General features: G+C 43.7%; 1 protein-coding gene across 1 annotated transcript; it reads right to left on the bottom strand.

The window, feature by feature from the left end:
* Positions 1-5952: 5952 nt before the first annotated feature.
* Positions 5953-16365, bottom strand: LOC138824459 (porimin-like). The gene is made up of 4 exons (XM_070018337.1): positions 16189-16365; positions 8880-9155; positions 8530-8677; positions 5953-8224 (listed from the first exon to the last, which is right to left on the bottom strand). The coding sequence occupies exons 1-4, from the start codon at positions 16280-16282 to the stop codon at positions 8200-8202; spliced, it is 543 nt and encodes a 180-aa protein (XP_069874438.1). The 5' UTR covers positions 16283-16365; the 3' UTR covers positions 5953-8199.
* Positions 16366-16563: the final 198 nt, after the last annotated feature.

Genomic DNA, 16563 nt, shown 5'->3' with positions numbered 1-16563 from the left:
ATTTACCTAATTTTTTAGTTTTAATATGCTAGAGTTTGCCTATGGAGTACCCTCTGAAGGCCCATGTGTAGAAGGCTTGGTTGTCGGCCTGTGGTGCTATCAGAGGGTGGCAGTGGACCTGGAGGAGGTGGGCCTTGTTGAATGAAGTGAGGTCACTGGGGGACATAACTGCAGAAGGGATTTTGGGATCCTAGTGGGTATGAGGTAAACACTTCCTACATCACACGCTGTTATAATATACCATGCTGAAGCATCAGAACTACAAAATGCAAGAAAATACCATCTGTGGAAGTGGTGTGCACCTACCAGAGCCTGAGACCAGAAAGGCTAGTCCTGGGTGTACACACATAAGTTTGCCCCAAGGACTATATACAAGACTTTACAGTGGCATTATCTGCTGGAAACCCCTCAGGTAGTAGGTGAACAGATTGATGTGTTCCACATAAAAATAAATTAAGCAAATACATAACTACCATATGGACGAATCTCCTAGGGCTTTCAATAGAAAAATCTTTTTTTTTTTTTTTGGGGGGGGGGGGGTCCGGTTGTAGGGCCTGAACTCTGGGCCTGGGCACTGTCCCTCAGCTCTTCAGCTCAAGGCTAGTGCTCTACCACTTGAGCCACAGCGCCACTTCTGGCTTTTTTCTTTTTGCTTATGTGGTGCTGAGGAATCGAACCCAGGGCCTCATGCATGCAAGGCAAGCGCTCTACCACTGAGCCACCTTCCCAGCCCCTCAATAGAAAAATCTTGATGCAAGAGAAATACTCATAATTTGAAGATCTTATGTAGGTGGCCCTGACCAACATGTTAGCAATCAGGTGGTTACCTCGTGAGAAAGAAGTGTGGAGACGACCTGGGTGGTGTCTTAAGGATTAGGTTTATTCACTTGGTGATAGTTCATTGTGTGGTGTAAGTTTTCAGACTGTATATATTTCTGGTACTGTCCTGGAGAATTTCTGTGTATAGTTGAGAAGAATGCAATGTGTATAAGTACATTTGGTCTAATACGTAGTTCAAGCCCTGTATTATTTTGTCTGATGCATTCATTGTTACATGTATGAGACTGAAGTGCCCTACAATGCATGTTTAGTTGTGGTGGGCACATATATAATTGTATCCCTTTAAGGAATGGGCCCCTCTATCATATAATGAACTTTTTTGTTTATGTAGTTTTTAACTTTAATCTGTTTTACCTAAGTATGGTTAGTTTTTTCTGCTCTTTTGTTTTCTATTTGGCATAGAATGCCTTTCCATCTCCCCACCTCCTAGCCCCCTTTCTCCCTGAGACAGTCTTCCCCAGCCCACTGCTCGCTTTCAGATACTTGTCTCTGAAGGTGAAGTGAACCTGTCTCGGGCAGCATGAAGTTGGGTCTCGCTTTTGGAATTCATTCTGCCATGTTTTGATTGGAGGGCTTAGTTCATTTATATTTTAAAGTAATTACATAGTGTAGCCTTAGTCTGGAAATTCTTCAGAATCTGAAACTTGGGAGTGTTTAATGCCGTAAGAAATACTATACCTGACCCCATGTGGGGTTGTATTTAAGATGCAGACAAACTAAAAATACTGCATGAATTAACTTCTCAGAATGTAGCTCAGGCTGCCCTTGAACTGAATTCTCTTGTCTATATCTCATGAGTGTTGGATCATCATTTCTGACCCCGTTCTTTCTATGTCTCAAGGTAAGTCACTTTATTAACTACCTTGCATTTTTAGGACCTTTGTATTTTGCTATATCCCCTCCCTATATGATAAAATGTTTAATAACTGTATGTATGCTTGGATTCTCTTGTCCATCTACTGTTGATTTTTGCCTTGTGGTTTTAAGGCCTACTGAAGTCATTTTTACAGGTGTAATGGTATGTTAAGCTGATAGCAAGTTCACTGTATGAAAAACTTTTACTCTACCCTCATTTTCTTCATATCATAATTTAAAGCTTTTTTTGGGGTTGGTCCTGAGGCTTGCTTGAACTCAGGGCCTGGGCGCTGTTCCTGAGCCTCTTTGTGTTCAGGGCTAGTGCTCTACCCAGCTGAGCCACAGCACCACTTCTGGCTTTTTCTGCGTAGTATATTGGAGATGAGAGTCTCATGGACTTTTTTTTGCCAGGGCTGGCTTTGAACTGTGATCCTCAGATCTCAGCCTCCTGGGTAGCTAGGATTACAAGTATGAGCCACCAGCACCTGGCTAAAGCTTTTTTATAGTGTATATCCATTAACAAATTAGTGTAATTGTTTTTAATGGTTTTCCACTTTAACACTCATACTAAAGACATAATTTATACACCATTATTCTAGCATTATGGCTTTGACTACATAATTTTGCCAGTCTTTTTATGTTTCCATGTTGCTGATACTTTTGTTTTCGTTGAACTTCCTACTTTAGCATTTCTTAGCAGGCAAGTTTAGTGATGATGAACACCCACAGCTTTTGCTTGGGTTTAGTCTTCTTTATCTCTCCATTTCGGAAGGATAGCTTTGCCAAGGGAAGTACCTTGTTCTTCTTCAGCACTTTAACTATAGTCTCATCCTCTTCTGAGTTACAATGGTTTTGCTCCGAAATGTGTGATAGTGAAATTGGAGTTGTGTGTAACATACTTCCTTCTGGTTCATAATCCTCTTTTTCTTTGACAATTTATTGTCTTGGAATAATTTTATTGGATCCAATCGGATTTGTAACTTCGGACCTTTTTGTAACTTTTTCCAGACTTTCTGACATTTATTCAGCTATTATATAAGCTCTTTTTTTCCTTTTTCTTCTGTGGTACTAGAGCTTGAACCCTGTACTTGCTAGACACACTACCATTTGAGTTACTTTTGTGTGTGTGCTGGTCCTGAGGCTTGAACTTGGTCTGGGTGCTGTCCCTGAGCTCCCATTCCTTCCCCTCCCCCCCCCCCCCCCCCCCATTGCTAGTGCTCTATCACTTAAGCTGCAGCCCCACCTCTGGTCCTAGTCCTTTAAACTTTTAAAGGTTTCAGTTTGTTCCCAGGAAGCCTCAGACTGCAGTCTTCCCACCCATGCCTCCTACCGAGCTGTGATTACCAGCATGGACCACCAACACTGGGTTACTCCAACAGGATCTTAGTAACTTTCTGCATTGGCTAGCCTTGAACCCTACCTCCCAAGTTACCAAAATGGCATTTCTCTAAATCCAAGAATTTGAATACTTTCTCTTGGTGCTGTTTAGTGAACTCTATGGGATCCCATTTTGTTTCTTTTCTGACTGTATATAATTGGCCCTCCACACCTGAAGATTCCACTTCTCTGGGGTGAAAAATATTTGAAAACACAATTGTGACTGTATTGAACATTTACATACCATAATAATGTAGCATTTATATTCTTAGGCATTGTAACACAATGATATCAAGTCTAAAAGCATTGTGGATTATATGCAAACGTGATGTCTTATTTATATAAAGGTTTAGTTCACTAGTGGATTTTGGTATCTTGGGGTGGGTCCTGAAACTAGTACCTTGCAGGAACTTTATTTTTGTTGTTGTTGTTGGTCGTGGGACTTGAACTCTGGGCCTGAGTGCTGTCCCTGAGCTCTTCAGCTCAAGGCTAGTACCACTTGAGCCACAGCACCACTTCTGGTTTTTCTGGTGGTTTATTGGAGTTAAGAGTCTCACGGACTTTCCTGCCTGGGCTGGCTTTGAACCACAATCCTCAGCCTGCTGACCAGCTAGGTTTACAGGTGTGAGTGGTAACTGTATTTTTAAAGAGCCTGTCTTTGAGTTCACAAGCTGTTTCTTCTGGTCCATCACTTTGACATACTGCTATGGTCTGGGTAAGTGTCCCTCAAAGGCCCATGGGTTAATGCCCTGTCCCCAGCTCATGATGCTATTATGAAATGGTGGGACCTTTCAGAGGTGTGTGGCCTAGCAGGAGGAAGTCAGGTCACTTGAGTTAGGCCCTTCAAGAGGATATTAATGCCAAGCCCCTTTGCTTCCTGGCTGCACTGAGGTGAGCAGCCTCCTCTCATGTGTTCCTATCAAGATGTACGACTTACCACAGGCCCCAGGACATGCCAGCTGACCGTGGACAGCTGTCCCAAAACAGCCCCAATCAACCTTCCTTCCTTGTGTTTTGTTCCAGAAATATAAAGCTTTAGTTTGTTTCTTTTTTTGTATCATTCTGTCCCTTGTCTTGATTTTATCAAGTTTTTTTTAATCTGTGGGTTGTACAAGGGATTGAACCCAGGGCTTTGTTTTCAGCATGTACTCTACTACTTGGGCCATACCTCTAGCTCTCTACTTTTTTATGCTTGACAGTCTTCCTTAAAACATTTTGAAGTCTTTGTTGTATAATTTGCAGATCTCCAGTTCTTTGAGGCCAGACCCTAGAAGGTTGTGTGCATGTCTCCTTGATTCTTCAGGTTTTTTTTGGGGGCGGGGTGGTGTGCTGGTACTGGGGCTTGAATGTAAGAGCCTTTTGCTTATAGCTGGAGCTCTACCACTTGTTCTGTGCCTTCACTTCCTTTTTTTCGTTTTTTGCCACTTAACTGGGTAAGAATCTTGCATATTTGTCTCCTTGGGCTGTCTCTGAATCTTGAAACTTGGGTCTCAGCCTCTTGTGTAGCATTACAGGAGTGAAGCACCAGCGCCTGGCTCTTAGGTTAATTTCTGTGCATTTGGGGAGTTAGCATTTCTTTTTAACTTGGTAGGCTGGTTTCAGGGTTAGACTTCCCTTGGGTGAGGCAGGGGAAGGCTAGGTGGAGTTCATTGCTTCTGGCAAAGCATTAGGTGTGGCAGTCTCTGGGCAGCTGTTGGTGCCATTAAGAGACATTGCAAGGCTCCTCAGAAGTCTACACTGCCGTCTTGGAAGGATTTTGGATCTTCAGAGGTGATACCTCCTCTTCCTTCCACTGGGTGTATGCAGCACTAGGGTGGCTTTGGTGTGGAGTACAGACAGGAAAGAAGTAACAGGGCACAGCCCTCAGGCCCACTTGCACCGAGCAGCAGTGGTTCTGGCAGAGCAATCCAGATGACTGAGCAACCCTGATGCCTTCAGCCTCTGCTCCTCTCCATTGTCTCCCTGTACATCAGAATGCTGATCAAAGCAGCGATCCTGCATGTGGATAATCTGTTTCACTCAGCTGTGTTGCTGCCGATTTTTGAGTCATCCAGGTATTGGTTTGTGGATGGCTACTTTTGTGTTCTGCCTATACAATGAATATTTAGGCTATTTGTAGATGTGTTTGTAGCAGTTCAGGAAATGGCAGACTATTAAAAATTGTTCCCAACAGAAGAAGGCAGCAGGTTTACTGAAAGTCCTTTGAACAGTGGTTTTCAGACCCTGGTGGGCTTGCTACACCCAAGATTGCTCAACTCCACCTATGAAGTTCCTCGTTCAGCAGGTCTGGGCTGGGTGTAGGTAATGCCTGCAGCTTGCACAGGCACCCACACCTAGAACATTTCTTTACAGTTCTAGGTCTGTACTTGTAATTGACTGCATTATGTTGGGCTTTTATACTCTGTTGATTTTCCTTGAATTTAACAGAATGAAGCAAGGCCGAAGAAAGAAAGGTCAAAAGTTTTCCCAGGCTGGAGCTGGCTGACCTTACTGCTCAGTGGGTAAGCATGGGCACTTGCCCACCTTAGAGGAACAAAACTGTAGGTTCTAGACAGGCCAGCAGGTGGCGACAAGGGCCCTGCAGCCTTCATCATTTTGCCAAGCAGTGGAAGAAAGGTGGGGGCAGGTGTAAACAAACACAGCAGTGGCTCAAATAAATGACCAGTGTGAAGATCTGACACTCAGTGTTATTGAAGAGTTTACTGATGAGCTCAAATCTGGCAAAATTCCCAAACCTGGGGAAAGGTTTCTCATGAGAGCCAATGGAAGGATGACCTCTTTTACCTACAGGACCTGGCTTCAGTGTTCATGGGGGAAATATGCCTTCACTGTGAATGCAGACAAGGCATGAACCTCGTCTCTAAAAAACCACAACATTAAGACCTTTAAATGAAGAGCAAGTTTTATTCTAAAAATAGATCTCAGTAACAAATACCAAAAGCTGGTCACCTTAATAGAAAAGAACAGTAACAAGATTTGCTTGAATTTTTTTGTTTTGAAAATACAAAATTAAGTCATATTGTAATAAGCTGCCGACTCTTATTTGTCTATTTGAATTATTCCTTTCATATATTATCCCAGATTTTTTTTAGGTGTGGATCGTTTTTATCTTCAAGTAAACATAATTAGGAAGACAATTTATGTTTAGGGCAATGTGTTCCAAAGTAACTGTTTTGCATTACTGTTTTCTTCAGTTTCTGCAGAGTAAAATAATTCACGGAAAATAACCAATCACTTATATACAGAGAAAAGTCTAAACTACATTATTATCAACCCAAAAAGCAAGAGCACACTTTCAAGGCAAATACTGGCACTCAGTACTGTAAAAGTAGTTTTCTATCTTCAAAGTGCTAAAGCAACAAGTATTCAAGAGAAACCTGAGGCTGGTACTGAAGTACGTGAGAGGCTACACAAGACACTATGCAGGGAAATGAAAGCGCTGGCTGCACAACCAGCTAAACTAGCTAGACCAAGTTAGTCACAGACAACTGACTCATTTCAAGATCAACCTGAACTATACAAGGTTTATACCATTTCCTGCATGATCTGTAGATCAAGCCATGGTGAATAATTTTTATCATCTACACTCATCACATCAATCAGTTGGTCATAATGCACAGCAGGTAGAAATGATCTTTTCACATCAATATCTTGCTATCTGGCATTCTCTCCAAACCAAAAGCTGATGGCATACGTTATTTTTTTTTGTGTCTTATTTTTTTAATCTAAAGATAGGTGTCCATTCACCAGGGCATTTTTATTCATTTTTACTTTCAGAAATTTCTTACTTACCAATTTCAGAAATTGGTAAGATTTTGGCTCTCTAGGACAGAAACGTTATCTTAGTATTTAGTGACTAAGTTTCCCCTTTTATTAAAGCTTGACCCTGAGTTTGAGTGCTAGAATATAAACTGTAAAACTGTGAAAACACTCCAACAATACACTGGCTAGCATTGGTGTTTCTATAATACTGTGCTTTTTCTCTTAACATAGTGCATCTGAAAGTACTTCCCCAATAACAAAGAAGGATAGGAGTTGTCTAGGGGGTACCCAGGTAAGCAAAGTTTCTATCTAAAATAAGAATTTACTCCAAAATATACTTATAAAATGTCATTTCCCCATACCCAAGTAAAACTACAGTGTATTAAAATGCAGGTGTATAAATTGGTGAGATCTTCTTGGTCCTGCTTTAATAAACACAGCATTCGCCTATAATTCTGACAATCTACAGTTCTAAATATTGTTTAGGAAATCAACTAGAGTTCTATAAAAAAAATGCTTTTACATTCCATTAAAATTATCTAGAAATTGAAAGCAGCTCTACATTTCCTAAAAAATTCACTAAATATAAAATTGAGACATGAATATGAAAAGCCATTTCCAGTGACAATATTTTCACAGTAACAAATAATTTGCCAAAAGTTTTCCTATAATATATCTTACAACCGACTCTTTTAAAACGCTATCATGTGTTCTGCCTAAATAACATTGAGGTTTGCCTAAAATACAGAGGAAAAAAAACCCCTAACAATAAAAGCGCAAAAATGTTAACAGAAATGCATATTGTCCAAGTGTAATTTGTGAGTCTCTAATAGAGTAAAGCAATGCATATTGTTAGGGGCTTTAGTTGAAGAATGTGTTCTTAGATGAGCTACTGTACTATAAAAACACAGTACTGGCGCTTTCTTACATTACATGGTGTGTGGCCTTAAGGATTAGAATGTAACCATCTCTGTGTGAACAAGAAAGACACAAAAAAATGGCAAGGGTTGTGATAAGTGCCTGACTATGGACCAGTTGGCATCCTGCCCTCTGAGGTCATCTTTTAATTATTGGTCCCATGTGACCAGGGCCACAAAAAAAAACTCAAAAAACAAAAAAGACAGAGAACTTGTCTTAGTATATTTGTTAAAAGTGAATCTAATCATTGTATAAATCTAATCATTGTACACATTATTTGTTACAGTAATTTAAAACCAAACCTTTAGTAATGATGAGGAATCCTCATGATTTACGTAATACACTGCACAATGTAAGCATGGCCTCTTACACTTTTTAATTTAAAGAAATAACCAAGATTAGTTGATAGAGCTGCAGTTTTCTCCTTTCCTTCATCCACAGATGTCCTTAAATGATGGCATCATGCTCGTCACTGTAATATATAAGACATTAAAATAACTTGGTTTTGTGTTTGTATCAAAGCTACACATAATGCACAGTAATGTTGGAACAACTGCAAGATTTATCATCCAAATTAATTGTATGTAGTATACTGTCGTGGTTAAGACTGTCAAGCAGACCTGTACTTTGAACTCTGACTTTACCAGCTAGCTATCTTCTAAAAGCCACCAAAGAAGAACTGGCCTGAACTTAATGGTATTTTCACTACTGTAAGAGGAGGGTGATCCCGAGTCTGAACTTCTGCCAGCACAGTACAAGCAGCAATTGAAAACTTACATGGTTCTATACCGAATTCCTCTTCTTGAGTAATATATTTTACATCCAATATAAAGAATAGATAAGACTCCCAGTGTTAACACAATACCACCAACAAAGCTGCCAGTATCAAATTTTGATCCTTTGTTTTCTTCAGAACGAACAGTTGCTGTAACAGAGAGAAAACAAAGCAAAATAGGCATTAGTGTATTTTAATGTTATAATGAAAACTGAATTTGTTTAAGAACACTGCTTAAATTTCCCTTCATCCCAAGTTTCTATATTCATTTTCATAGAATACAGTGATTACCTAAATGTGCCTTAACAGCTTACTTGCAGCATAGAAAAAGCAGGACAGTGTAAATACATACTTGCCAGCGATACTGGTAAACTATTGTGGGTGGTGGTTGTTGTGGCTGTGGATATCTTGGTTACATTCTGTGCAACACTTGTTGCTCTGGGCGTAGACTTCAAGGTTGTAGAAGTCACATTTGTTGAGAGCTTTGTGGTTGCCACTTTAGGAGTTGCTGTGGATTTCACTGTGACTTGTGTCACAATGCTCGAGACCAGTGGAACTGAAGTTGTTGAATTCACAGGGTCATTAGATTCACTTGTATGGTTGGAAGACACATATTTGGTAGTATTCCCTGAAAAAATGTCAGGAAACATTAAAGCTGGTTATTACCGCTTAGGAAAAAACTAGGTCTTACTTATTTTAAATCATGGTTAATGAATTTCAGAGTTTCAGCGTTTCAACAATGGCAAACTACGGAATGGCTATGATGATACTTCATTTCCTCCTGAATTGAGAGAAGTTATTTATTCCTTATAAAGCACAAACTCATGCACACTCACCCCTCTGGGAGTAAAAGACAGACAGCTCCTGACTGTCTTCAGTTTTGGGAGGAACCTGACAGGGAAATTTGGAGTTACAATTCCTAAGTCACGAATTTTAAGAAGTGAAGAGATGGGCTAGAGGCATGGTTCAAGTGAAATGGCACCAGACAACATGCAGACCAAGCAATCTTGAGGCCCTGAGTTCATACCCTAGTTCCAACTAAATAAAACACCACCTTTTTATATTCATTTGTTCATCTAGGTAAATATTTACTTGACAACCGCCAATGTGTTAGAGGGCAGAGGCCACCAATGCTACCTTGCCCCCGTGAGCCTTCTATGCCTGAGGCAGGCCTGGGTCACCAAGTGGGAGTTTGTTTCCACTCATTGCTACAGTTGGCATTATTCTGCACAGAAATTATACCTCACTAAACTATTTATTCAATAAATGGAACAGTAATAACTGCAGACAGTGAAGGTGGAAGCCCCCTAAATCTTTTTTTTTCTTTCTTTTTTGGTCCATCATGGGTCTTGAATTCAGGGCCTGGGCACCGTCCCTGAGCTTTTTCGCTCAAGGCTAGTGCTCTACCACTTCGAGCCAGAGTTGCCACTTCCAGTTGTCTGGTAGTTAATTGGAGATACAAAGTCTCATTGGCTTTTCTGCCTGGGCTGGCTCTGAGCTGTGATCCTCACATCTGAGCATCCTGAGTAACCAGGACCACAAGCATGAACCATTGGTGCCCACCTTCTAGATCTTTTTATTTATTTGTTATTAAGGTGTCTCCCAGCCAAATCTTTATATTGAAGTTCTAGCCTCCAGTATTCCATCATATGGCCTTACTTGGGGACAGTCTTTTCAGACATGAGGTTCCAGCAAGCTATACTTCATGATGGTACCCTTATGAAAAGGGAATATTTATCCATAAAGAACAAATACCACAGGGCTGGGAAGGTGGCTCAGTGGTAGAGTGCTTGCCTCACATGCATGAGGCCCTGGGTTCTATTCCTCAGCAACACATAAGGAGAAAAGCCGGAATTGGCGCTGTGGCTCAAATGGTAGAGCACTAGCCTTGAGCTAAAGAGCTGAAGGACAGTGCCCAGGCCCAGAGGTCCCATAACTGGCCAAAAAACCAAACCAAAACAAAAAACAACAAGACCAAATACCAGGTGAAGACAAAGGCCAAGACCGTGGAGATACTTGTGTAAGTCAGTATTCCCCAGAGTCAGCAAGCTGGCCACAATGGGCTGGGCCACACCACTCAGGAGGAAGCAGCCATGCTGACACCTTGTCTCCCATTCTGGCCTCCAGAGCTATGGGATGAGAAACTCTTCTTTAGGCCACCCACCGAGTTTGCAGTGCATTGTTCAGGTGGTTGTAGAAAATAAGTACAAAGGGGCTGGGAAGGTAGCTTAGTAGTAGGGTGCTTGCCTTGCATGCATGAGGCCTGGGTTCGATTCCTCAGCACCACATAAGCAAAAAGAAAAAAGCCCGAAGTGGCGCTGTGGCTCAAGTGGTAGAGCACTAGCCTTGAGCTGAAGAGCTGAGGGACAGCACCCAGGCCCAGAGTTCAGGCCCCAGGACCGGACTCCCCCCCCAAAAAAAAAAATGGATACAAAAATGTAACTGTAAGACCAGCAGGAATGATTGTGCTGACTTTTAACAGCTCACAAAAATGAATTTTTAGAACACCTGTCAGACAACATCTGTTAACTATCACTTAGGTCCTCTGTAGACTCCAGAAATGTGAGGCTGATCTGATTCCTGCTTTTATTATCTGACACCACAGGAAAAAAGAACACTGTAACAACAGCAGCCAGTGCACAGCCACAACAGACAGGGGCACAGTAACACTTCTCCATTTGTTCTGTGGCAAAACTACTGCCTCGCTCCTTTAGGGTCTACTGAATTCTACCAGACTGTAGATGTTTTCTAGGTCTACTGTGTACGTGGCGCTAGGTTTCTGTCAGTTCACCCACGTACTTGCTGGTTACTGTGGACAAGTTGCTTGCCTGCTCTAAGACGCTTCTGTATCTCTAAGGTATTGGGGCATGACTGGGTGGGGCACTGAGCCACTAAGATGCCTGCTGTTGTGGACACAACAGCCAGGAAGAACGGCCTCAAGCCGAGCCAGCCATCTTCCTCTTCCAGCAAGGCCAAGGGAACCGGGAAGAACCAGATAAAGCACTAGGTCTGGATTAGTGCCAACTATTTTAGTGTAAATACTGCTACTTTGAAGTAACTTTCCTATTCTTATAAACAAGTTCCCAAATTCCTAAGGTCCATTTTCCCCCTTTAAATAAGGCACCAAACACACCTAAATCAAGCTGGAGTACACATCCCAAATCTGAAATCTGAAAGTTATTTTTAAATAGTGGTTTTTAATTTCCTCTTATAAGTTGTCAAAAATAGAGCTATTTTAGACATGGACCATAAACTGCCAGTGTTATTTTGAGAATATGATACTAAGCTTGGTTAGTAGTTTGATACTACTATGATACTAAGCTTGGTTAGTAGTTTGAATAAATTATGGAATAGCTACTTTTATGTGGGATTCTGAATTTTTTGTGTGTGCCCATTCTGGGGTTTGAAGTCTGGGCTTTAAAACCTGCTTGTTCTATCACTTGCGCCACACTCACCTCTAGCCTGTTTTTTTTGCTGGTGATTTTGGGAGATGGGATTTTGGAGATTTAGGTAGATTTTTCTGCATGAGCTGGCTTTGAACTATGATCCTCTAGATCTCAGTCTCCTGATAGCTAGAATTACAAGTCACTGGTGCCTGGCTGGGAACTTTAAAAAACAAAACACAAAAACTCTGAAATTTTCTTTTATATAATGTTTTACAACCTTAATGAAATCCCAGAAGTACTCATTATTTACAAAGCAAATCAGCAGACTCATTCTAAAAATTGTTTAATTTCAATTACCTTTAAAGGTCAAAATACATGTGAAAATCTAGATCATATATACCCTCTCACCCCAACCCTCCTTTTCTTTTTCTGGTCCTGGGGCTTGAACTGGGTATCTGGGTGCTATTCCTGATCTCTTTTTGCTTAAGGGAGTGATCTACCACTTTAGCCATAGCTCTACTTTTGGTTTTTTGGTGGTTAATTGGAGATAACAGTTTCACTGACTTTCCTGCCCAGGATGGCTTTGAACCGCAATCCTAAAATCTTAGCCTCCTGAGTAGCTAGGATTACAGGTGCAAGCCAATATCTGGTTTAGATAAAAAAAATACAAACAAAAAACCAACTACAAAAATCTAGATTCATTAAAAAAAAATAGTGAAATCTGGGGTTTTTACTAGAGGATCATTGGGGCTGGGAATGTGTCTTGGTGTAGAGTGCTTGCCTAGTATACGTGAAGCCCTGGGTTCCATTCCCCAGTACCACATACACAGAAAAGGCAGGCAATGGTGCTGTGGCTCAAGTGGTAGAGTGCTACCCTTGAGCAAAAGAAGCTTAGAAACAGTACTGGAGGAGCAGGGGAGTTATCCACTGACTTTTGGGAAAGAGGAAGAGAGGGCTGGAGATTAAGCTGTATAAAACTTGTCAACAGAGTTGATGAGCTGCTTGCCATAAAGCAGTAAACATAATTAAATGCTTGCCTTAAGTTCTGTGATCCATTGTGGGAAGCTGGCTAACTTTAGGAGGGCGTGGGAACTCCTGGCAGGAGCAAGCCTTGCCACTGGCGCCGGAACTGAGTGCAGTGCCATGGGCTGAATCCTTAATTTGTGGGAAAGACACTAATTCCAGGTGGATAGTATCAGAATTGGCCTGAATTATAGGGAAAAATTTTCCAGATCTTGTGTTATCTGGCTATTCATTATAAGAACTACACTTGTATTTTCCCTCCCTGACTGGGACTCTAACTTGGTATTTGATGCTTTCACTCATTGGCTAGTGCTCTACCACCTGAGCCTTGCCTCAACTCCTGTATTTGCATTGTATCCTACTAAAGTGCCAAACAATGTTGTGAAAATAGAATCATTTCTGCCATAATGTCAGATGTTCAAGGTCCCAGTAAGGATACCCAGACCCAAGAGGCATGGCAAACCCTTTGGAGACAGACAGCCCCTTCTCCCACACCTTCCTGTTGCCTTGTCTGCCCAGCAGGTTCACCACCCACCTTTCTCCTTGCCTGAGAATCATTTTTTGTGGGTTTAACTTCCTCTGCCTGACCTGCAGGCCACCTATACAAGCTGCTGTCCGCCCTGAGAAGTGATACTTACAGCTAAAGCTAAAGGGTGGTCACCAATGCCTCTAATTTCGGCCTCTCTACTCCCTATACTACTAACCACTGCCAGCCAGGAATCACATTCTTGTTTAAGCACTGCTGGCTTCAAATGAGCTCCCAAGTGGAGCCACTGCCACAGTGACTCTGGGAGGCTTGCAGATGATGGCACACAAGTTGAGTAGCTTGCCTGGGTCACCCTCGTCAGCAAGTAGAGGACCTAAGGTTTGAACTTGGGCAGTTTGGCCTCAAAGTCCCCACACTGGGTCACCATCGTCCTGTCAGTCACCAGGAGTAGCAGTGCCACAAGGTCAAACGTCCCTGGTTGGGATGGGTGAGCTAACTTTTAACATATTTCTGGCTGTGAGAAACTTCAGCTACAACAAAGTTACCACAGACATGCTCCAGATGACTCCTGGTATTTCATAAGCCTGAGGCTGGGATTGTCCAAAATCTTTTGATGCTCCATGTCCAACAAATCTGCACAGGAATACTACCCGAGTGTGTCCCTATCTTAAACCCACACAGGAGCATAAACACTCAGAGCTAACAACATGCTTGAAGCCTTGGGTGGGCTGTGCAGCCCGTGCTGTCACTCAGTGACAGGACTTAAGGCCTAAATGCAGACAATAAGTACGCAGTAATGTGCAGCTGCACATACGAATCTGGTCATTAACAAGATCAACGCACCACAATAAAGGGAGATTCAGTCAGCAAAATAGCCATCTGCTCAAATGTCAGCACAAAGAGTTCCCCAGAGATGACAACTGTACTGTGTAGTATCCTAGTGAATGATTTTAATTCATTGTAAAAGGTACTAGATAATATTTTTCCCTATAAGACAAAGGAAAAATGCAAATTTTGTAAGTACTAAAGATACGTATGTATGTAATATTTTGTAGAAATGGTATCAGATTCAAGGGCAATAACAGAAGCAGCAAGAAAATATATTTGCTGCAGGCCAGTCACTTAAGTGCATTTCATATTTCTGCAAGATTTCCCACAAAGTGCAAAGCATGGGCAGCAGTTCACTCTACAAGCTATCCGTGAGAAACTGCCTAGCCTCAGCCACACTCATTAACTGTGCTGAGACAAGACAGCCCTGACTCTGCCAGCCAGGGTTTGATCACTAGACTTTTCATTTAAAATTTTATACTTTATTGATGAAACCCCACCTGAATGCTAGAGTCCACTACGGGGTACTACCCACACATACTGACTGGTTATTGGCATCTTCATGGCACTAGAGTGACCATTGACAAACCTGTGCACACCTGATCAAAAATGTTGATGGCCAAACAAGGGATTCATGGATTCAAAGTCAAAATTTAAAAATCAGAGTCACAGTTTTTAGGATGCTTTTTTTTCCTGTTGTATTTCAGTGTTGGGGATTAACCTCAGAGTCTCCTAGATGCTAAGCACGAACTCTTCACTGAGATATGTACCAATCTACTCTTAAAATGATCTATGTCGACTCACCATACCTTGCAATGACACAATCTCACTAGGATGGAGAACAGTTGCTGGCTTTTTTGAGAAGTCTGCTGTGGCACTTTCAGTCTGGTTTCAAGGTGACATAACTAACACAAATGCATGCAGCTCAGCTGCTGATGCTGGCTCAGGAAATCAGGGCTGTGTTACATTGGGGCATTTCCAGTTTCCAAAGAGCATTAACCTTTAGTGACATATTCCTAAACAGAACATGGTGCGTTAAAATAGGACAAAAAAAAAATCTGTGCTATTAGGTCAAAAGAAGGAAAAGCGAGGGCACTCCTACTTGCCTCCTCTAGTCGGTATCATATCCCATAAACATCGGGATGAAACTGATGCCGAGGTATTACAAGATGATTTTACTGATCAATCTTTTCTTAGATGATCTCAAGTCCAGTTAGTTACAGGTGCAAGGCCTTTCAAACCAACACAAACCAGCAAAATGTATGCACCCAGATTATTCGAGCAAAGCCAGGTGCTGGGCCAGAACCATCTGGCTAGGTGAAGTAACCTGTTATCTCCCGGTAGATAAATCTAATCAACGGCCCAACACAGCAGCACGTGTGGATGGCAGTGAAATCCTTCCTCACTCAAGGCAACTGGGGGGCCCCATTTCTACAGGAGGTGTCGGAGGTTCCTGACCTCATCCAGAAAGTTCTCAAAGTCTGCAAAGGCCCAGCTAGGAAGCACACTCTCCGCCGCGGCAGGAAAACGTCCACGTCGGCGGTTCCGACCCGGCCCCGGGCTCCCGACCCCGGGCGGCGGCGACCTCGGGGCCGAGCGGTCCGCGAGGGTCCTCACCGGCCCGGCGAGGCCCCGGGGCCCCCGAGCGGTCGCCCTGCCGGGCAGACCCTGGCCGCCGGAACCGGGGCCGCCTTTCCCCCTCACCCGCCGGCCGCCCCGCGCGCCTCGCACGCAACAGGTGACGGGCCCGCGCCCGGCCCGCCGCGCCCGCGCGCTCAGCGCCGCCCGGGGCAGGCGGGGACCCCAGCCTCAGGCTCCCCGAGTCCTGCCCGGCAGCCCCCCCCACGCCCCGTCGGCCCGCGCCCCAGGACAGCCGCCTCGAACTTTCCACAGGACGGCGCAACTCGGGGGGCCCCCTCCCCGGCCCGCCGCCTTACCCGCGGGGTCGACGGCGTCCACGGCCGCCCCCAGCAGCGCCAGCAGCGCCCCCAGGAGCAGCGCGGCCCGAGCCCCGCGCGCGCCGAGCCCCATTGTTCCGGACGAGACGCGGCCCCGGGAGTCCTCGGCCGCGACGGGTAAGGCCGCTCTGCGCACGCGAGCCGCCCGCGTCCGCTTCCGCCGCGCGACTCCGGGCCCGGGCCCCCAATGACCAAATAGGGCGCCGAGCCCTGCCGAGGGGGCGTGGCGGGAGCGCGGGGCGGGGCCAGGGCGAGGAGGGGCGGGGCCAGGGGCGGAGTCGAGCCTGTGAGCGAGGGCGAACAGCCGGCCTGGGCTTCGGAGGGTGTGGCTATGCGGGGGGCGGGCCTGAGCTG

This window comes from Dipodomys merriami, unplaced genomic scaffold (genome assembly GCF_024711535.1).
Source record: "Dipodomys merriami isolate MVZ:Mamm:240054 unplaced genomic scaffold, mDipMer1.0.p SCAF_129, whole genome shotgun sequence".
Lineage (NCBI taxonomy): Eukaryota > Metazoa > Chordata > Mammalia > Rodentia > Heteromyidae > Dipodomys > Dipodomys merriami.
The sequence above is the reverse complement of the archived record's forward strand: the minus strand, read 5'-3'. Positions and strand labels throughout refer to the sequence as shown.